Raw genomic sequence first — 23,384 nt, 5'->3', positions numbered from 1 at the left:
AGGTAAACAGGTCCCTCAATGCCACCCTGCAGGATCGTATGTAAGACCCCAGAGTGAAAGACACAGAATCAATAACAAATGAAGCTGTTACAGCTTTAATAGTCATTTCTGTTTTGTATTGTGTCTTAATATTATATTAGTCTTTTTCTCTTTTTTGGGTCACTGCTTATGTTTTTTGGTAATTAGTTTTTTGTCTTCCTGGAAAACTCACCTCACTGACATTTTGATTATGGGATAGTGGAAACTAATATGGCACTAAGAGACCAGAGCTTTTCTGATATGTGGTAATCATGATTTAAGATCCTGTTTTCAATAAAAAGCTACAGAAAAAAAACAAACATTATATGACAGTATTTAGGTGTAGATTGTTTTCTAACTGATGTTGGGCGTTTGAAGTTTGCACTAAAGTTATTAGTGCAGCGGTTATTTAATACAGGTAATTGCATATGAAGGTGAAACCCAACGTGTTATATTGATCATTTGTAGCTAAAACAGCGGGTTTAATTAAGTTAATTTAATTTAATTGAAATAAAAAGCCCGTACACCTCTTACTTTTCCGCAGCTGCCTTATGTTATCACACTATTGGCGTTAATAGCTCCGCCCCTGGCGCTTCTTATTGGATACTTGCAACTGGACCTTCCGTGCTACTGGAGAACCCCATCTGTCAGTCACATCCCACTTCGGAATAGTGGGAGGGGCCTGCGTACCTCGCTTTGATAAAACTTCTCCCAAAGTGCGCAGCGGCGTCGAGCTAGCAGACGTGCGACGGGAAATAAGGACTTAAAACACGAAAATAAAAGCGTCCGCCTGCTTCTTCAGGGGACGTTACGGGGTCGCTCATAAAGGTATGAAGCTAAATAAACCGGTAGAATCGTTTGGCTGGGTACAAAGGGAGATTTAAAGCGTGTGGTCCACTTTTGGCTAACGTTAGAAACGTGACCGGAAGTGGAACCATCATGTCGGACTAACTTTGACAACGTTGACTCCATAAACTTTCTGCCCTCCCCCTCCTGCACTCGCTCTGCGTCCCCCTCCACGCACCTCATCCCTCCATTCCTCGCTGTTGTTGCAGCCGTGATGGAGAAGCCCACGGGACGGCCGCCGGCGCCACTAAGCTAGCAAACGACTCGGCCCGGCGGGGAAGAAGGCGACACCGGACAACGGAGCGCGGAGGCGGGATGGAAACGGTGGAGCAGCTCGTCTCTTTCCACCACATTCAGGTCCAGCTGAGCGGGGGCGCGCCGTGGGGCTTCACGCTGAAGGAGGGCTGGAGCACGGCGAGCCGCTCATCATCACTAAAGTAAGTTAGTCACAACAATGAGCGTTACCATGTGTGCAGAGTCCCGCTGAGGTGGTGGGATGTAGCTAACGAGTACTGTTTTAAAGGTTGCATTTGTTTATTTGAACATTAGACTATAAAGTGACAGGAATCAGCGATAAATACCTGTTACAATCTCCACAGTCCCAGTGTGATGTCCTCAGATGTGTTGCTTGATCAGACCAACTGTCTTAACATTTATAGAATCATCACTTAACTGTGATGTGCGACAGAGAAAAGCATCAATATCGTGATATTTAAAGAGCTAGATGCACTCTGCAGCCCACATGATCAACAACTTACTTAATTGCTCATTAATGTATAGGTAATAATGATCCAACAATATATGATCATGGCAGGGGTAATTTTCAGCATGAATAACAGGATTTTATTGCGTTAGTGGTGTATTTTTAGTGTGTGTTCTGTTTTGATTGTTTCTTCCACCATTATTTAAATGCGTGCACAGTTTTGGTTACATGTTTGAATTGTATCTCACTTAAGATGACTAGAAGAATTGTATTTCGCAAGGATGTGGTGATTGTTGCATCAGGACAACTCCACCAACCACCAGCTATGGTTAGTTTTGTAATCTTGAATGTCTGCTCCCTCTTTCAAATGTGCTTTTTCAATCTGCTGGTCACTTGGTTTCAACTTTTCAACTCAAAAAAAAAAAAAAAAAAAAAAAATCCTGAAAACGGTGTTTTGGGACTTTTTGTGTGTGGAAACTGATTTTCCTGCACCCTGTTCAGTGTTTTGACTTCTGCACAGCCAGATTTGAACTCCCCCCCCCTCCTCCTCCTGTTCTGCACAAAATAAAAAGTTATTGTCCAGCTCTAAAACAAATATCCGGTGCTGCTTGATGTTTGTCAGCTGTCACTGTCTGTGAAGAATATTATTATTATAATCTAATGCAGAGTTGGCTGCTCAAACCTGGGGGTCAAAGGGTTCCCACAGGGGTGCTAAAAGGGGTGCCAGGGGATCCCTGACCAAACAAGGCTCTGTTCATCTTCCTGCTACTTCATTCACTGGAAGGTATAAATGTGTTGACAGTCAACTAAAACAACTTTGACCAACACTGGAGCAGAAATGTCAGATTCAGTGGGGTGTCAGTGCCATTTCATGATAGTTAACAGTTAATAGTGAATTAGCTTGTTCTGCAAAAAAAGAAACCAGATATGGGAGTTCATGCATGTTCATAGAGAGATCTATTTGCTGTGGTTGATTGTTATTTGTGCAGAACTGTATATTTGGATAGTTTGGGTGCATTATAAGAGATTTAGTGGACGCTTAGAGATTTTGTCTTCTGCGAAAAAGTTACTTCCTCTCGGCCTCTTCTCACGGTTACACGCCACGGGCTGTGAACTGCTGGAAACGAGGAGGCTGCTTTTGAATTACTGCAAGTAATTATTGGTGTGTGTCCTGCTGGGGGTGGTCTGTCTGTGTGTGCGTGTCTGCGTGCGCATGTTCAGTCCAGTGCATAAGTGGGCTGACTGACACTCTGTCTTTCCTTCACTGCCTCTCGCCCACTCTGTTGAGAAGTTGCAGCAGCGGTGGTGTAAATGTTGGCTGGTGTACATCTATATTCACCACAGCAGGGAATGGAAAAGCCTGGCTCAGTCATCTGGAAACGCACACACTCAGTCACACACAGTTACACGGCCCCTGGGAAAATGTGACTGGACTGCTAAAGGAGATAAAAATCAGACTGTGTTCTATGGCTGTTTTGTGTCCAGTGGCTAGGTAAAACTCACATACACACACACACACACAATAAAGTAGCTGAGGCGCTGAGTGTTGGACAGAGAACTGTGCTGCAGAAAAGTGTTTAAAGTGTTTAATGATTAAGTGTTAAGTCCTTGAAGGTAAGAGGAGAACGACAGGAACACACAGAGAAAGTAAAGTTGAGGTTTTTGTATGATGTGTTTTAGGTTTAGTGAGGGTGAGAGAGAGTTTCCATTAGCCTCCACACACAGGTTTAGTGTGTCTGTATGGAGCGTAGCAGAATACAAGCATAATCCTCTCACTTCCGAGAGAGAGCGACAAGAAGCACGATTTGTGTGTGTGTGTGTGTGTGTGTGTGTGTGTGAGAGAGAGGGAGGAATCAAATGGTCCATTACTCTATTGGAGACAACTGTTAAATTTGGTTAAGAGCGGAAGACCACTAGAGCAAACCACCTCTTTTTGCTAAAAACAGTACTTAATAAGTTTTTCTATATGTAAATTACTTGTGTATGTGTAACTAATCTCAGCTCAAGGTCCACCCACTGGCATTTTCTTAACCTTCATCAGTAAATAGAGTGTTTTTCAACTTCCTACAGGTGATCCCATAGAAATTGCCAGGCCAGATGAGACATACAGTCCCTGGAGCTTGTTCTGGTTTTGCCACTAGGTCAGTTATTAAAAAAGTTGACAGATCAGTCCATTATAAACATAATGACACATAATCAGCCCCTGTAGCCCCATCACTATAGTTGCTAAGAAAAAAAAAGATGACGTTAGACTAGTTAGGGACTAGGGCCCACAGAAGTGCCAGTCACCAGGGCGTCGTTGAGAGACTGAGTCTGCTGTTTTTTTGAAAGCACTTGTGGACATGTGTGCACGAGACACAGTGCAGATATGTGCCAGTTGCCCTGTTGGTGTGTCCTTGTTTTGTGAGTGTGTTTGTGGCCTTTTCAAACGTGCGTACGCTGGTGGAGGGGGAAGGGTGGCTTCTCTAGTCGGAGACAGCAGAGGGATATAAGCCATTTGGTCAACATTCCTCCAGGAGCATAACAAATTACTACTGTGTGTGTGGGAATGGGTGTGGACATGGGCGTGCGCGTGTGTATGTGTGTATTGCCAGTGGTCACGACCACTTCAAAATATGAAAAATAGAAAATAAAAACCAATCATCAAATGCCTCTGAAGGCTGAAGAAAACAGTCAGGTTTAAACAGACCGAATGTTCACCTAACTCTTAACTAACACCTAACTCTTAACACCTAACCAATATTGAACCATGTTGGTTTATGTCCACTAGCAACACTTTTTGCCATTACGTATCCTCCATGCTTTTTCACACGGATCACTTGGGTCTACTACACAGGTAAAACACAATCTGTTTAAATCCCAACATCACATATGTTAAATATACTGTAAAGGCCATTACGACTTAATATTAATTAAAAAGTCTGTAACTGCTGAGCACACACTACATTACTAATGTAATAGAACCGAACAACGTACGAACAGAACCGTGGATCATTAATCGAGGTCTGGACCGAATCATAGAGTTGAAGAATCATTACACATTTGCAACAAATATATTAACAGACAAATAAAATTAAATAGGAGTAGAATAAAGTCACAGAATAACGAGTACTTGATCATTTAGAACACTACCAGTTGTCAGCCCTGTGTGTTTTATGGCATCTTGCATATCTTTTGTCATATGGGGCTGAGATGATTAAGTGGTGAGTTCCTCCCATTGTTGTGTTAGGACAGAGCTGTCAGATCACATATATTTTGTATAGTGGTTTTATGACCTTCCCTGGTGATTTGTGTTGGGGACATTTTTCTGAAAGTTTGTGCCTAAAAGCAGTTTTTGCTGCTCTTAAGCCATACTCAGCTGCTAATTTAAGCATTATTTAATCATATAGTGGTTTAAACACTCACTGAACGAGCCCAGTTGCTCATGTGAGCTGTCAGGAAAGCATTTTCCCACCAGGCCTCTGCAGACCAGACATGTCTGTTATCTAAATGGATATCAGACTCTACATGCTGTACAAGAAGAGTCTGTCTAAGTGGACTGAAGCAGCGCCTCATTGGTGTTTGACCTTCATTATCTTCATTATCCTTGCTTGTGTGTTTTTACGTGCATGTTTGTGTGTGTTATAGACACGAGGTGGGCGTATCAAGCTATTGTTTATTTGCCATTATATGATTTAATTTGTGATGTATTTCTCTCTTGTTTTATTTTTTTCTTCTCTCTGATCTGTTGTAAGAGCTCTTAAAATGATTGATCCCCTGTGGTGACCTGCCTTGGCCCAAATAAATAATCATAAATCAGTACTAATGAAAATAAAGTCATTAAGTATGCAGTTTGTTGCTGCAGGAATTTGAGATATCTTGGTGCACAAGTTCGACCCAGCTAAATTCAAAGTGCAAATCTCTACATGTGGGTACAAAGGATATTGTGGATGAGTTTGTTGTTTTATGTTTGGCTTCTTCCTCTTTCGGACATCAGGCTGTGTTTCTTGTTGGGAGCATTCCTACAGAGCAAGTATTAAAACACTGCGAGCAATCAGGGATTGTATTCGCCCAGAGCAGGCAACCGAGATGAAGACGATAATCTTTTTCTCTTGTCCCGCTGTTGACAGTAACCAAAATCCCGGGATTTTACGAAAGAATGTTTTGACATGTGGTTGAAGGTATGCAACCAAGTGTGCTGGGGTGGCTGTGTTACTCCCTACATTCCTGTAAAGGTAGCCTCCAGTAGCAATCTCCTCTGCAGGGGGTAGATGAGAATGCCATCAGATAGAGACACTATTGTCCCCACTGTGTTTGTGTGTGTGTGTTTTTATGTCCTCTGCCCTGACTTGCTTTGCTCACTGTCCTAACTAACCAAAAACATATGTTTTGCAGCAAGTTAGCACACAGTAGAGCATATTGATGAGACCAACAGTAGGTACGAGCACACATTTTGGTCACATGGATACACAGTCAATGCATTTTTATAATCTCTTTTAGTTCTTTTAGTGAAAATGTATGGTCATACTTGCCTTTACAACTCTTTTTTGCAAAAAGGCTATATATTGGACAACAACAGACTAATAAGTTAAAATATATAAAATCAGCAGATATTCTTTGACGTTACGACCAGATGAAACTATCTGTAATATTCACTTAAAGATTGCTTCGATGTTGTTTGACAAATGCTTTAAAACTCCTCCCTGAGGCACAAGGAGAGAAACAGAAAATCATTCAAATTGAATGATGGAGAATGAAGGAAGAAGAAAAGAAACAAGGAGAGGTAGAAACCTTAAGAAACCAAAGAACAGAGTTACTACACCGATTCACTGGTTCACGCTGTTTGTGTGCAGTTTAATAATTGTGGGTGGTTCAGGTGCTGGAACATGTAGCTTGTGAGAAGGTAAAGAAGTTACAGACAGTGTGTGTGTGTGTGTGTGTGTGTGTGGGAATGTCTCTATCTCTGATCTGTGGAGCCTTTCGCTGTTTCTTTAGGCTGTCTAGAGCCTCACAAACACACACACACACACACACACTATAATAACAACTGCTCTTTGTGTATCATAGTGACCTTGAATGCTTATTATTACAGTTCCAGTGTGTGTGTGTGTGTGTATGTGTTTGCGTGTGTGCCCACACACTACAACACTGCATTGTGCGTGTGTGTGTGTTTGTGAAAAAAGAGGGAAAATACTAAATCTACATATGCAATTAATGTCATGAGCCTTCTCACTGTGCTGGTGAGAGGGTGGCTCCCTCTTTAAGACCGCTTTGCCTGTTTACAACGAACTGACACCAGCAGGTGCTAGTTTTGCACATTTAAGACATGATTTAGACTCAAAATCAGTTGATGCAAGTACTACAAGAGCATTAAGGATTATGATCACAATTTTTGTTTTCTGGAACAACATAGATCAAAGCTGGTAGCTACGACATGCATCTACGGAGCAGGAAAGGTGAAGTAAGGTTGGGGTCTGGTTACGCATTATAATACACGTCTGGTTGGGCTGTGTCATCGAAAACACTGATCATCTTCTTTTGCTGCCTTTCTCAAACCCTTTGCACATCGTAGCGGCCCTCCTCCAATATGTAACTGTACTTGAATCATGTCTAAATGTTGTTTCTCACAACAAAACATCACCAAAGATTTCACACCCCTTCTGCCCAACACCCAACGCCGCCTCAGACAGTAGCTCTCACGGCAGCCTAAATGATGGTCAACACCATCTTAATGCAGCACAGAATTATTATTTTTTTTAAAGTTGGGTTTTCTGTTGTGTTGACTTGCAAATTTGGGCCTGCATTTCCGGACTTCCCCTACAAGTGGTGGTGGAGTTTTTATTCAACACTAAAGCACAGACAAATTAAAACCAAATTGCAGACAAAATAAATTTGCCGTAAAAAAAATTGGACAATCAAGCAACTTTGGTTTTAAGCCCTTGAAAAAACAATAATTGTAAACTATAGGATAAATCAATGAATCTGAAAATCACTAGATAAATAACTTACTTGCAGCCCTAACATACTGGCTGCTATCTGCAGTTTTGTAAAGTAAGTCACTTTCCATTCATGTTTTTTTAATGCCACTTGTTCCCAGTGTTTATCTTCATAACATTCATACCAACCACACTGCAGCTATTATGTTTAACACTTTGATTTTACAGCCATTTTCCAAGCTATTATTTTGGATTATTAAAAGCTGTTATGGCCTTAATTAGTGTGCTTTTCAGTTTGTGTGTGTTTATGTTTACAGTTCATTGTAATGTATCAATGCTCCAGACCAAAGAATGTATCACACACACACACATGCTCACATTCCATGCAATGTGGTCCACTCTCGTGGCTACCCTGGCAAGTTGACTCCAGTTTGAGGCCCAAAATGACACAAAACTCTCTTTGTTTAATGGATCGTCTCTCGTCGTGGTCCCTTCCCTCTGTCCCCCCAGTCTGCCTGTGGTGATGTCTGATGGAAACATCCTTTCATCCCTTGGTCTCTTCCCCATCCTTTCCAGGCGATGTGTACTTGGGGGTTCATATTTTCCGAGTCATAACTTCTCTTACAATCGAGTGGGATGAATGGAACTTCTGAGTGGGGTACCAAAATCTGTGGGTGCAGTGAAAAGGGGACAGTGGGTGTATTGCATTCTTCTTTTTCTGTTAATTGATGGTGGATTTGTCAAAATAGTTTATTCATCTCTTGGGTTTGAGTCATTTTGGTTGGGTTTTGGTTTCTAAAGGCTGATAATCAATGCTCTGTGTCTCCCTGTCCACAATTGAGAGGGAGTTTCTGTCTTTGTCTGAATGTTCAAAAAGAAAACCCCTCTCTGAATCTTCTTCTCTTTCGGCTTTTCCCATCAGGGGTCGCCACAGCGAATCATCCTTCTCCACCTAACTCTATCATGGGCATCTTCTACCCTAACACTAGCCAACCTCATGTCCTCTGTTAAGACATCCATATATCTCCTCTTTGGTCGTCCTCTTGCCCTCCTGCCTGGCAGCTCCATCTCCAACATCCTTCTACCAATATACTCACTATCCCTCCTCTGAACATGTCCAAACCATCTCAGTCTGGCCTCTCTGACTTTGTCGCTAATCTGAATAAGGCTAATATATTGTGGTAGATGAATGGAGAGATAACAAATCAAAAGATAGAGGATGTGGATGCCACAAATGCCACAATATAACTTCACATATGTTAGGCTTCACATTAGACACCAAAAACCTGATTCAAAGTAAGACGAAGTAAGAAGAGTTATATTCAAAAAAATTCTATCATGATAATTTTTTCAATATTGGCTCTTAAAGCTTCCCCTTTACTCCAAAGTGAGATGTGGAGGCGCTTATATTGATTATTTTGGACCGTGCTTACTGGTATTATGTACTGCTATAACTGCGTCTGTTAAAACGGACACTATCACTTCTGTTGTTCTTGTGTTGGTATCACACTGGTTGTTTTAGGGGAACCACTGCACTTGCTTGTGTCTTGAAGTTTGGGTCGTGTGCATCAACCTAACCTGACTTGGCTGTTACTTTTCCAGCCACCTCATTGGTTCGCACATTCGTGTCAATACATGGATGGAATGGATCGACCATGGCTAAACGTTATATTGAGGAAAAGTTATTTCACAATAGATCGGCAAAATATCCACTGGCTGCCATAACAAGTACTACTGTATGTGTAAGCAAATGGGGTAAAAAAAAAGAAAAGTAAATATTAAAATCAATGGAATTGTTGAGTCCGTAAAGCAAATAGACAAAGCCAAAGAAGATTATTAAAAGATCCCCCCAGGTTGAATTTGAAAAGTTTGTTGGTTTTTCAGTGTCGTATACTATAAACCTGATATCCCTGCTGTGGCTGCTGTGTCCAGCATGTAGACTAGTAGTTATAGATTGTATTGTTGATATCTATGGTCAGTTTATTAAAAGGTTCACTAATGTCTTGTCAAAAAATAATGATAATTTTCATCTTATGATAAATGAAAAAAGGTCCTTATTAAGCCTAAAGCTGGGAGTGGCGATATGTTCTTGATATAAGCTCAGTAAGATTTTAGTCAAGACAGTAAGGTGCACATTTAGTGCACAATAAAGTTAATGTTTCACCTGTATTTAAGTGTGTATGTATGTGTGATTGTGAGGCAGAGATAAAGGGATACAGACACACACTGACATGCACTAACACACAGTCTTTTTTGTGACATTGATGGATCAATCCAGTTCATCACTGGTCCCACCAGGCTGCTGGCCTTTTGACCTCTGCTAATGTCAGCTCTGGTCACCGGATCTAATGGCTTCCATGCTCCACCAGAAACACACAGCAGGGAGGCGTGTGTGCTCATGGGCGTGCACATGTGTGTATGTGGACACAGTTTATGTTTCAGACCTAACAACATTGTCTATGGGCAATATAGACTCCAAGCTATATGATATCTTTTTAAAGTAGCAATAAATGATGATATGACAGCAGTCACATCAGTAATCCTGGACATTATCGCATGCTAAATATATGCTATAAAATCAATAACGCTGAGAATATGAAGGAAACATATTCATGAATATTTCTTCATTCCATTGATTAAATCGCATTGTCACAATATTGACAATATGGCAAAATTCTGATCTTAGGGAGGAATTATCTCAATGTCTATATGAAATGGCACCACGCTGTGAGATACTACAAACAAAAATAAAGCTCTATTGTTGGTATAATGTCAAATATGCAAAATAAAACCAAACTGCAATTAGCTTAAAATTAACTCAAGATTAAAGATTAAAGAAGTACAGTACCAGATGATGCTTTTGTGTCTTCGCCAACCTCATGTGACTCATATTCTAATCAGTTCACCCATGAAAATGCTATTCAGAGGGGCCATGTTGTGGTTGGCAGTCAGCTGTTTTTCCATTTGTCAAGGCTGATTCTGTGTTACAAAGCCCATGTTTGGGTACCCACAGTCCGAACAGCGTATAGACTACATTTACTTGATATGACTTTGTGTATGTTGAACACTCAACATTGTATTTCTGCACTTTTAAAGCTGTTGTGGCTGTTTCGCTTGGGGGGGGGGATCTGTTGAAAGGCAGAATTAATGTTGCTCTTTTTGCATTCAAATAACCTGCACGCATATTAAGATTATTTTCCTGTTGGGGTACATGTAATGTTTTTCTAGATTATTTGTTCCAAATGTTAAAACAAGGGTTTCATAACCAAGTCAGAGCGTGTTTTCTGTAAGCTGTAGCCTCAAATGTCCTTTTTGAACCTCTCAGAGTTGTACTGATTTTGTTTGTGTTGTATTCATATCAAGCCCAAGGACACTAATCCATCACAAAAAATTTTTTTGTTTTGTTTTTGTGTGTGTATCAGTGTGCACATGTGGCAAATGGAACATCAGACCACCATACACTGTGTGTTATTTCTTAGGGATGCATTGATTGATTGGCCATACTTTGATATTGGCTGATATTTACCTTCTTGACTGGTGTCTGCAAATACAAAAAAAGGTCATTATTTTCACAAAAAAGAATCTGTCATGTGATTAAAAGGTAATATAGATTGTTTGAATGAATCTGTGCTTATTTAGAGAAAAAGGGCGAAAACACATTTGTTTCTTTGTGTGGGTAAATAATTCTTGAAATGTTAAACGTCACCGTTTGGAGCCAGTGTTGAGTGTGTGCATGTACTGGGGAGAGTTTGAGGGTTGTTATAGTGGTTTATGGGAGTCGGAGTGTGTTTTATAATGTTCACATTGAGGTGACCACTGATGGTTAAAGTTCGACTGGTTGCCTATTCTTCATGGTCGGGTGTGAGTTTGAAAGTATTCTAGGTATTGGGCTTTCATGTGGCAGGCAGCTCAGAGTCTGTAATGAGGAGCTTGTTTTCGCAGATTAAGTGAGATTTTATTGGCATTGCTGGAGCTTAATGTGGTAAGAAGATCTTTGGTGTAAAGCGGCGGGCTTTCTGCACTGGATTTCTCAAAGATCACCTGTCCATCAAACACTGTGGGAGGCACAGTGATGTGTATTTTCTTTGCATTTTCTGGTAATAAGTTTAATATCTCCCTCTTTTCAAACTCAGCAACTTCTTGTGATTCAGTAGTATTTCCTTGCTAGGTAGGAACCGCTAGACCCAGACTACAGAGGCAAAAAAGTATGTGAACATTTTGGAATTTAAAGCTTTAATTTGTCATAGTGGGGAATCAACCAGTTATTAATTTCAAGGGTTCACATAGTTTTTCCACTAGTACCAAGAGGTTTTTATAGCTGTTCCCAATGAAGACAGAAAGATCAGAATCTGAATTTTTTTGTGTTATTATTTTAACCACATCATGTTTGTTAATACACTTGACTTAGATGAAGATTCTGATCAGATTTTATGAGAAATTAATGCAGAAACCATGAAATTACAAAAGGTTCACATACTTTTTCTTACCACTGTGTGTAGCCAAACTTACATCAAACTTACATATTAGCTGTTGTTTTTATAGGCTCACAAAACGCATGCTTGAGAAGTCAAGCACATTAAAATTATACTGAACAGTAAGTCTTCATTTAAGTGTTTTTCTTCTGTGTAGCCTTACTAAAATATGAATTTAACATGACATATAATCTTTTCCAAAGGTAGTAGTTGTGAGAGTTCATCACAACACGAGAGATCCGGCATTTGTTTTTTTTCCCCAAATGCTACATTTTATAGTATTTCTTCAAGCATGCTGGGGGCGATTTTTCAATATCAATTAAAATATTTAGTCTTGTCCTGGGATTAGGCCAATAAAAATATACAAGTGTGGAGACCCACCAGAAAGTGTCTGCCACAAATTTTAAATAATTACTGAAATATTCTGGATCACAAACAAATATAAAAGGCGACTGAGCCAGATGAGTGTTTAGATATATAGCACCGTTTCCCCACAGAATTTGATGTTAAATGTGGTGGTGGCCTTGTTTTAAGAGTGGTACCTCTTACCAGCCAAACATATGCAGTACGACCAGAAAACTGCACCAGAGAACGAGAAGATGAGCGGCAGAGTGCATGAAAAAGTAAAGTATAAAGTGTGTGGAGCTGTCTGTGTGGAGATCACAGGTCCATGTCGGTGGGAGAGAGTCTTTTGGAAATTGTGGTTTGAGAGATGGACATAAAAACATGAAGGAGAATTCCTCCTCTGGCTGAAACAAAACACATACTGTTAAACTGAGAGAGGGAGAGATGTTCGCAAGCAAGTGAGCATTTATTCACGTGTTGGTGTTCATCCATGTGCCGGAGCTTGCAGGATTTCCCTGTGGTTTCAGCTCAGGATGTTAGCACTCAATCATTCATTGATTGAGTGTGGAGATTTTGATTGATTGCAAATAACCAACACTGCAGTGTTGGTGGGATATTATTTGCCCATCACTCTGGTTATTTCTGTTTCTTTCCTTTTTCTTTCTTTTCTCTTTTCCTTTTATCATTATATCTTTACTCTTCATTCCTCATCCTTTCTTTTCTTTTCATTCCCGTTATTCTTTCTTTTGCTTCTTCTGTTCACCTCTCTCCTTCTTCACTGTCACTCTGATATTGAATTTGCTCCAACTGCACTAGTGAGGCAGGGTCTCCACTCTTTTAATGGGCCATAATGCTGCTTCTTCACCAAGAAATGGGGCTTCTTCATCTGGGGCATCGCTGCCTTGTTGGTCCCTTTAATGTTTCCCTAGAAAGACAGCACACCCCTGTTGCAAGATCAGGGTTCAGTAGAGCTAGATGGAGATAAACATGCAAACACACACCGAAAAGCTGTTGGTCCTTTTGGTGTGAGCGTGGGAGCTTTTTTCTTTTTCCATCTCTGCAGTTCCCCTCCTCCCGCCCTGATAAAGAAGGCCTTGTGTGAGCGTGGGTGTAAGGAAGGGAGGAGAGCCTCACAAGGCTCAGACTGGAGGGCAGAGGTTGATGAAGGGTGTGCGCTTCTGTTTATGTGTATGTGGACAGTTGTATGACAAAACAAGAGCTTACTTGTCATGTGTGCATATGTACATCTGCCAAACTCTGTCCAAACAGAGAATACAGTAGAAAGTGAAACTCTTAAGTTTAAAGTCGTCTGCTAGACCTGTAAAACCAAAATCCACCCTTTAACACTGGAGTGACACTCCAGCCTGACCGATACAGGATTTTTACAGAAGATACTGAATTTGAGTGTTAAAAAATATGATAATATAAGATTTTTCTTACACAAATGACAGAAAACTTGAACACAATTTTTAATTCCTTACATTTAAGGCCGTGACACACCAAGTCAGTGGTCATCGTTTAGCATATGACCGTCGATTAGCTCCAAGTACAGATTGCTGTGATTGTATTGATTAATATGCCAATACGTATGATTTGTTTAGTGATGAGGGGGAAAAACGTCAGACAGAAAGGGAAAAACCCAGAAAAAGGAAGGCAAATGTAGGGGGTTGTGGCCAAACCAGCAAGGTGGAGAGAGACGAGAGAAGCAAGTGGAGAGAGAGCGCGAGATGAGAGAGGAGAGTAGAGAGAGGAAGAGAGTAGAGGGATAAGAGAGATCCGAGAGAAGCGAGCGAGAAAGAGCGCTAGAGAGAAGAAGACGAGAGACAGAGAGGATAGGGAGACCGAGAGAGAGACCGCGAGAGCGAAGAGACGTAGAGAGAGACCGAGAGAGAGAGAGCTAGATGTAGAGAGGAGACCGCGAGAGAGGTAGGAGACGAGAGACGAGAGCGAAGGAGAGAGAGAGAGAGAGAGAGAAGATGAGAGAGAGAGAGAGAGCGAGAGGGCGGAGAGAGAGATAGAGGGAGGCGAGAGAGGGAATTTAGAGAGATGAGAGGGAGAGAGATGTAGCGAGAGCGAGTAGAGAGAGGTAAGAGAGAGAGAGAGAGAGAAGGAGGGGAGAGAGAGAGAGAGGGAGATGAGAGAGGTAGATAGATGAGAGATAGAGAGAAGAGAGAGATAGAGGGAGAGAGAGATGAGCGGAGGGAGAAGATAGAGAGAGCGAGAGCGAGAGCGAGCGAGGTGAGTGCGAGAGAGAGAGGGAGAGAGAGAGAGAGAGGGCGGAGAGCGCGCGAGAGGAGCTAGAGAGCGAGAGGGAGAGAGAAGAGAGGGAGAGAGAGAGAGAGAGATGAGAGATAGGAGATGAGCGAGAGGGAGAGCTAGAGAGAGGAGCGAGAGAGAGAGAGGCGAGAAGAGAGAGGGGCGAGAGCGTAGAGCTAGAGAGAGAGAGTAGAGAGAGTATAGTAGGAGAGAGAGAGAGAGGCTGCGGAGAGAGATAGAGGGAGAGAGAAGCGCGCGAGGGGCCGCCGCGCCGGGGGGGGGGGGAGAGGAGAGGATATGGACCTAGCGAGAGAGAGATACCGCTAGAGAGTAGACGGAGGAGAGAGCGAGAGAGAGAGTAGCGATAGATAGATAGAACACCGAGATGAGAGAGATGAGAGAGAGCCAGACATAGAGAGGAGGAGACCGAGCTAGAGAGATGCGAGAGAGATAGAGATAGTGGGGGGAACAGAGACCGAGATAATGATACCGAGAGAGAGAGAGAGATCCGATGAGAGAGAGAGAGACTGAGAGCGATCGAGATAAGACCGAGAGCGAGAGCGAGACTCGAGATAGATAGAGATAGAGAGGCTAATAGTAGAGATACCGATCTATAGATATATACCTGAGAGCTATATAGAGTTTCAGATAGATATTATAGCGAGATAGATATAGTACCTATAGAATAGAGACCTCGTCTATATATGACCGCGAGAAGCGACGCTATAATCATATATTACCTATTCTATACCTATATATAATATATACCTATATATATACCTATATATAGATATAGACCTATTATATAGATATATATATATCTATATACATATATATATATATATATATATAGATATAGGTATTATATTATATATTAGGTTATATATATATATTATATTATATATATAGGTACTATATATAGGTATATATATCTATATAGGTATATAGATAGGTATTATTAGATAGAGGTATATATATATAATATATATATATCTATATATACTCTCTATATAGGTATCTATATATACATATATCTCTTATATATAAATATATACATATATACTATATCTAATCTATATAACTTGATTATATATATATATATAACTTGATTGTTTGGAAAACAACAACAATATTTGATTAATTTTTATGGTATTTTTCACTTTCTGTCTGAGATTTTAAACACTAAATCACTAAACAAATCATACGTATTGGCATATTAATCAATACAATCCCGCAATCGTACTGAGACTAATCGACGGTTCCTATGCTAAACGATGCCCACTGACTTGGTGTGCACGGCCTTAAATGTAAGGAATTTAAAAATTGTGTTCAAGTTTTCTGTCATTTGTGGTAAGAAAAATCTTCTATTACATATTTTTAACACTCAAATTCCGTAGTATCTCTGTAAAAACCCTGTATCGGTCCGGTGGAGTGTCACTCCAGCGTTAACGGGTGGATTTTGGTTTTACCGTCTAGCAGACGACTTAAACTAAGAGTTCACTTTCTACTGTATTCTCTGTTGGACAGAGTTTGCAGCTGTAATATGCACCCTACAAGTAAGATCTTGTTTTTGGCATAACCAACTGTCCACATACACATAAACAGAAGCGCACACCCTTCATCAACCTCTGCCCTCCCGTCTGCGCCTTGTGCGGCTCTCCTCCCCTCCTTCCCCACGCCTCACACACGGCCTTCTTTATCAGGGCGGGAGGAGGGAACTGCAGAGATGGAAAAGAAAAACGCTTTCCTCCCCCCCCCCCCCCCCGTTCTTTCTCACCTCCTACCCCCCTCTCTCACTCCTTCACCTCACCTCCTCCCCCCTCCCCTCACCCCTCCCCCTCTCACCTCACCCGCTCCCTCTTCACCCCTTTCTCCTACCTCCCCCCCCCCCCCCTCTCTCCCCCTCTCTACACCAAAAAGGACCAACCCGGCTTTTCGGTGTGTGTTTGCCTGTTTATCTTCCATCTAGCTCTATGAACCTGGATTGCAAACAGGGGTTGTGCTGTCTTTCTAGGGAAACATTAAAGGACCAACCAGGCCGCGATGCCCAGATGAAGAAGCCCATTTCTTGGTGCAAGAAGCAGCCTTTATGGCCCATTAAAAGCGTGGGAGACCCGCCTCACTCGTGCAGGTGGAGCAAATTCAAATCAGAGTGACAGTGAAGAAGGCGTAGAGGTGACAGAAGAAGCAAGAAAGAATAACGGGAATGAATGACAAGAAAGAAAGGATGAGGAATGAAGAGTATAAAGATCCAATGATAAAAGGAAAAGAAGAACGAACGAAAACGGAAAAGAACAGGAAATAACCAGAGTGATGGGCAAAGAATCTCCCACCAACACTGCGTTGTTGGTTATTTGCCAATCATCAAAAATCTCCAACTCAATCAATGATGATTAGTGCTAAACATCCTGAGCTGAAACCACAGGGAAATCTGCCAGCTCCGGCACATGGATGAACACAACACTTGAATCAATGCTCACTTGCTTCGACACATCTCTCCCTCTCTCAGTTTTTTAACGTATGGGTTTGTTTAGCCAGAGGAGGCATTATCCTTCATGTTTTTATGTCCATCTCTCAACCACAATTTCCAAAGACTCTCTTTCCCCCCCCCCAACCGGGGGGGGGGACATGGACCTGTGGATCTCCACACAGACAGCTCCACACACTTTATTACTTTACTTTTTCTGCAACTCGCCGCTCATCTTCTCTTCTCTGGTGCAGTTCTGGTGTCTTACTGATATGTCGGTGGTAAGATGTTACACTCTTAAAACAAGGCCACCACCACATTTAACATCAAATTCTGTGGGAAACGGTGCTATATTATCTAAACACTCATCTGGCTCAGCGCCCTTTTATATTTTTTTTGTGATCCAGAATATTTCAGTAATTATTTAAAATTTGTGGCAGACACTTTCTGGTGGGTCTCCACACTTGTATATTTTTATTGGCCTAATCCCAGGACAAGTATCATATTAATTGATATGAAAAATCGCCCCCAGCCTGCTTGAAGAACTACTATCAAAATGTTAGCATTTGGGAAAAAAAACAAATGCCGGATCTCTCGTGTTGTGGATTGTGAACTCTCAAACACTCCTTTGGAACAAGATTATATGTCATGTTAAATTCATATTTTAGTAAGGCTCACAGAGAAAAACACTTAAATGAAGACTTACTGTTCAGTATAATTTTATGTGCTTGACTTCTCAAGCATTGCGTTCTGTGAGCCTATAAAACCAAACAGCTAATAGGTAAGTTTGATGTAAGTTTGGCTACACCACAGTGGTAAGAAAAAAAGTATGTGCAACTTTTGTAATTTCATGGTTTCTGCATTAATTTCTCATTAAACTCTCGATCCAGAATCTCATCTAAGTCCAGTGTATTAACAAACACGAGTGGTTTTAAAATCAAACACAAAAAAATTCAGATTCTGATCTTTCTGTTCTTCATTGGGAACAGTAAACAACCTCTTGGTATCGTGGAAACACTATGTGAACCCTTGAAATCACTAACTGGTTGATTCCCCATATGACACAAATTAAGCTTTTTAAATTTCCCAAAATGTTCACATACTTTTTTGCCCTTGTAGTCTGGTCTAGCGGTTCTACCATAGCACGGAAATACTACTGACTCACAAGAAGTTGCTGAGTCTTGAAAAGACGGGAGATATTAAACTTTACCAGACAAATGCAAAGACAATACACATCACGTGCCTCCCACAGTGTTTGATGGACAGTGATATTTGCGAAATCCAGTGCAGAAAGCCCGCCGCTTTACACCAACATCTTCTTACACATTAAGCTCCAGGCAATGCCAATAAAATTCCTTAATCTGCGAAACAACGCTCCTCATTACCGACTCTGAGCTTGCCTGCACATATGAAAGCCCAATACCTAGGAATACTTTCAAACTCCACCCGACCATGAAGGAATAGGCAACCAGTCGAACTTTAACCATCAGTGGTCACCTCCATGTGACCATTACTACAAACCCACTCCGACTCCCATAAAACCACTATACAACCCTCACACTCTCCCCAGTACATGACACACTCAACACTGGCTCCAAACGGTTGACGTTTAAACATTTCAAGATATTTACCCACACAACGAGAAGAAACAAATGTGTTTTCGCCCTTTTTCTCTAAATAAGCACACGATCATTCAAAAAATCTATCTTATTACCTTTTAATACATGGACAATTCTTTTTGTGAAAAATAATGACCTTTTTTGTATGCAGGACACCAGTCAAGAAGGTAAATATCAGCCATATCAAAGTTATGGCCCATCAATCAATGCATCCTACGAAATAACCCACAGTGTATGGTGGTCTGATGTTCCATTGCCACATGTGCACACTGATCCCCACAAAAACAAACCAAAACAATTTTTTGTGATGGCCTATTGTTCTTGGGCTTGAATGATACAACCACAACAACATCGTTACAACTCTGAGAGGTTCAAAACGGACATTGAGGCTACAGCTTACAGAAAACACGCTCTGACTTGGTAGAAAACCCTTGTTTTAAACATTTGGAACAACTCATCTAGAAAAAATTACCTGTACCCCCACAGGAAATTAATCTTAATCATGGTGCAGGTTATTTGATGCAAAAAGAGCAACATTAATTCTGCTTTCAAACAGATCCCCCCCCCCAAGCGAAACAGCCACAACAGCTTTAAAAGCGGCAGAAATACAATGCTTGCAGTGTCAACATACACCAAGTCATATCAAGTAAATGTAATCGGTCTATACGCTGTTCGGACTGTGTGTACCCAAACATGGGCTTGTAACACAAATCAGCCTTGACAAATGGAAAAAAAAGCTGCCTCCAACCACAAACATGGCCCCTCTGAATAGCATTTTTCATGGGAACTGTTGAATATGGAGTCACATGAGGTTGCGAAGACACAAAAGCATCCTCTGGTACTGTACTCTTTAATCTTAATCTTGAGTTAATCTTAAGTATTGCAGTTTGGTTATTTTGATATTTGACATTATACCAACAATAGCGCTTTATTTTTGTTTGTAGTACTCTCACAGCGTGGTGCCATTTCCATATAGGACATGAGATAATCCTCCCTAAGATCAGATTTTGATCATATTTTAATATCGTGACAATGCGATTTACTCAATGAATGAAAAATATCATGAATATGTTTCCTTCATATTCTCAGCGTATTGATTTTATAGCATATATTTAGCCCGCGATAATGTCCAGGATTACTGATGTGACTGCTGTCATATCCTCATTTATTGCTACTTTAAAAGATATCATATAGCTTGGAGTCTATAGTGCCCATAGAAATGTTGTTAGGTCGGAAACATAAACCTGTGTCCACATACCACCTGTGCTACGCCCATAGGCAACACGCCTCCCTGCGGTGTTTACGGTGGAGCATGGAAGCCATTAGATCCGGTGACCAGCGCTTGACATTAGCGAGGTCAACCGGCAGCAGGCCTGTGGGACCAGTGATGGTGAACTGATTGATCCATTCAATGTCCAAAAAAGACTGTGTGTGTTAGTGTATTCCGTGTGTGTCTGTATCCCTTTATCTCTGCCTCACAATCACACATACATACACACTTAAATACAGGTGAAATTAACTTTATTGCGCACTAAATGTGCCACCTTACGTCTTGGACGTAAAATCTTACTGAGCTTATATCAAGAACCTAGCGCACTCCCAGCTTTAGGTTAATAAGGACCTGTTTTTTGTTCAATTTATCATAAGATTAAAAATTCTCATTATTTTTTGCCAAGACATTTAGTGAAACCTTTTAATACAACTGACCATAGATCTCAACAAACACTCTATAACACTAAGTCTACATGCTGGCCACAGCAGCCACAGCAGGGATATCAGGTTTATAGTATACGACATGAAAACACCAACAAACTTTTCAAATTCAACTGGGGGAGGGGATCTTTTATAATCTTCTTGGCTTTGTCTATTTGGCTTTACGGACTCAACAATTCCATTGATTTTAATATTTACTTTTCTTTTTTACCCCATTTGCTTACACATACATAGTACTTGTTTATCGGCAGCAGTGGATATTTTGCCGATCTTATTGTGAAATAACTTTTCCTCAATATAAAAGTTAGCCATCGGTCGATCCATTCCATCATGTATTGACACGAATGTGCGAACCACTGAGGGGCTGGAAAAAGTAACAGCCAAAGTCAGGTTACTAGGTTGATGCACACGACCCAAAAATCAAGACACAAGCCAGTTGCAGTGGTTCCCCTAAAAACAACCAGTGTGATACCAACACAAGAACAACAGAAGATTATAGTGTCCGTTTTAACAAGACGCAGTTCTCGCAGTTACATAATACCGTAAGCCCGGTTCCAAAATCATCACTAATAACCGCTCCACACTCACTTGGAGTAAAGGGTATGCTTTAAGAGCCAATATGAAAAAATATCATGATCGAATTTTTTTGAATATAATCTTCTTACTTCGTCTTCATTTGAATCAGGTTTTTGGTGTCTAAATGTGAAGCCTAAAAACATTATGTTAAGTTATATTGTGCATTTGTGGCATCCACATCCTCTCTCTTTTGATTTGTTCTTCTCCATCATTCTACCACACTCTCTTAGCCTTATTTCAGATTAGCGGAAAAGTCAAGAGAGCCAGACTGAGATGGTTTGGACATGTTCAGAGGAGGGCTAGTGAGATATCTGGTAGAAGGCGTGGGATGAAAGTGTCCAGCAGGGGGCAGAGGAGACCAACGAGGAGATGATATGGATGTCTAAAGAGTGGACATGAGGTTGGCTAGTGTTATGGTTTAGGAAGCTGCCCCTGATTAGAGTTAGGTGGAGAAGGATGATCGCTTGTTTGTGGCGACCCTTGGGAAAAGCCGAAGAGAGAAAGATTCAGAGAGGGGTTTTCTTTTGAACATCAGACAAAACAGAAACTCCCTCTCACTTTTGGACGGAGGACACGAGCATGATTATCAGCCTTTCTTTAAGAAACCAAAACCCAACCAAACTGGACCTCAAACCCAAGAGATTGAATAAACATTTGACAAATCCACCATCCATAAAGAAAAAAGACGAATGCAATACACCCACTGTCCCTTTCACTGCCAAACAAAAAACCCACCGATTTTGGTAACCCACTCAGCAGTTCCATTCATCCCACTCGATGTAAGAGAAGTTTAAGATCGGAAAATATGAACCCCCAAGTACACCATCGCCTGGGAACGTATGGGGAAGAGACCACGGGAATGAAAGGATGTTTCCATCAGGACATCACCACAGGCAGACTGGGGGGACAGAGGGAAGGGGACACGACGAGAGACGATCATTAAACAAAGGAGTTTTGTGTCATTTTGGGCATTAAACTGGAGTCAACTTGCCAGGGTAGCCACGAGAGTGGCCCATCATTGCATGGAATGTGAGCATGTGTTGATGTGTGTTTACCTTCTTTGGTCTGGAGCTGATACCTGTACAGGAACGTAAAACATAAACACACACAAACTGAAAAAAGCACACTCAATTAAGGACCACTACACTTTAATAATCCCAAAAATAATCGCTGGAAATATGGTGTAACATCACGTGTTAAACATAATAGCTGCCAGTTGTTGTTGTGTCGGTTGGTTATGAATGTTATGAGATAAAAACACAATGGGAACAAGTGGCATTAAACAAAACATGAATGGAAAGTGACTACTTTACAAAACTGCCAGATAGCAGCCAGTATGTTAGGGCTGCAAGTAAGTTATTATCTAGTGATTTTTCAGATTCATTTGATTTCTCCTATAGTTTAAAATTATTGTTTTTTTCAAGGGCCTTTAAACCAAAGTAGTTGCTTGATTGTCCAAATTTCTTTTTTTTTCCGGCAATTTATTTTGTCTGCAATTTGTTTAATTGTCGTGCTTTAGTGTTGCATAAAAACTCCACCACCACTTGTAGGGGGAAGTCCGGAAATGCAGGCCCAAACTTTGCAAGTCAACACAACAGAAAACCACTTTAAAAAAAACAAAATCTGTGCTTTCATTAAGATGGTGTTGACCACTCATTAGGCTGCCGTGAGAGCTACTGTCTGATGCGGCGTTTGGGTGTTGGGCAGAAGGGCTGTAAATCTGGTGCTGTTTTGTGTGAGAACCAACATTAGACATGATTCAAGTACCGTTACTATGGAGAGGGCCGCTCCGCTTACGATGTGCAAAGGGTTTGAGAAGGCAGCAAAAGAAGATGTCAGTTTTTCGATGACAAGCCCAACAGACGTTATTATAATGCGTAAACCAGACCCAACCTTACTTCACCTTTCCTGCTCGTAGATGGCATGCGTAATCTACAGCTTTGATCTATGTTGTTCCCGAAAACAAAAATTGTGATCATAATCCTTAATGCTCTTGTAGTACTTGCATCAATGATTTTGCGTCTAAATCATGTTCTTAAATGTGCAAATCTAGCACTGTCTGGTGTCAGTTCGTTGTGTAAACAGGCAAAGCGGTCTTTAACATAGGGAGCCCCCTCTCACCAGTACACAGCGAAGGCCTCAATGACATTAATTGCTATGTAGATTTAGTATTTTCCCTCTTTTTTCAACACCAAACACACCACACACGCACAAGCAGTGTTTGTAGGTGTGGGCACACACGCAAACACTACACACACACAACACACTGGAACTGTAATAATAAGCATTCAAGGTCCTATGATACCCAAAGAGCAGTGTATTATAAGTGTTGTGTGTGTGTGTGTGTGTTTGTGAGGCTCCGACAGCCTAAAGAAACAGCGAAAGGGCTCCACAGATCCGGAAGAGACATTCCCCACACACAACACACACACACACACCACTGTTCTGCTACTT

General features: G+C 41.1%; 1 protein-coding gene across 3 annotated transcripts in view; it reads left to right on the top strand.

The window, feature by feature from the left end:
* Nucleotides 1–23,384, top strand: part of shroom4 (shroom family member 4) — a 74,481-nt gene that overhangs the window by 3,227 nt on the left and 47,870 nt on the right. The window contains exon 1 of one of the 3 annotated variants that reach the window (XM_026352761.1): nt 1,109–1,301. The exons of the other annotated variants lie outside the window; for them this stretch is intronic. Coding sequence (XP_026208546.1) covers nt 1,180–1,301 — 122 coding nt within the window. The 5' untranslated portion in view covers nt 1,109–1,179. Of the gene's footprint in view, nt 1–1,108; nt 1,302–23,384 lie in introns of those variants that run through there. 3 annotated transcript variants of the gene reach the window in all.

This window comes from Anabas testudineus, chromosome 18 (genome assembly GCF_900324465.2).
Source record: "Anabas testudineus chromosome 18, fAnaTes1.2, whole genome shotgun sequence".
Lineage (NCBI taxonomy): Eukaryota > Metazoa > Chordata > Actinopteri > Anabantiformes > Anabantidae > Anabas > Anabas testudineus.
The sequence above is the reverse complement of the archived record's forward strand: the minus strand, read 5'-3'. Positions and strand labels throughout refer to the sequence as shown.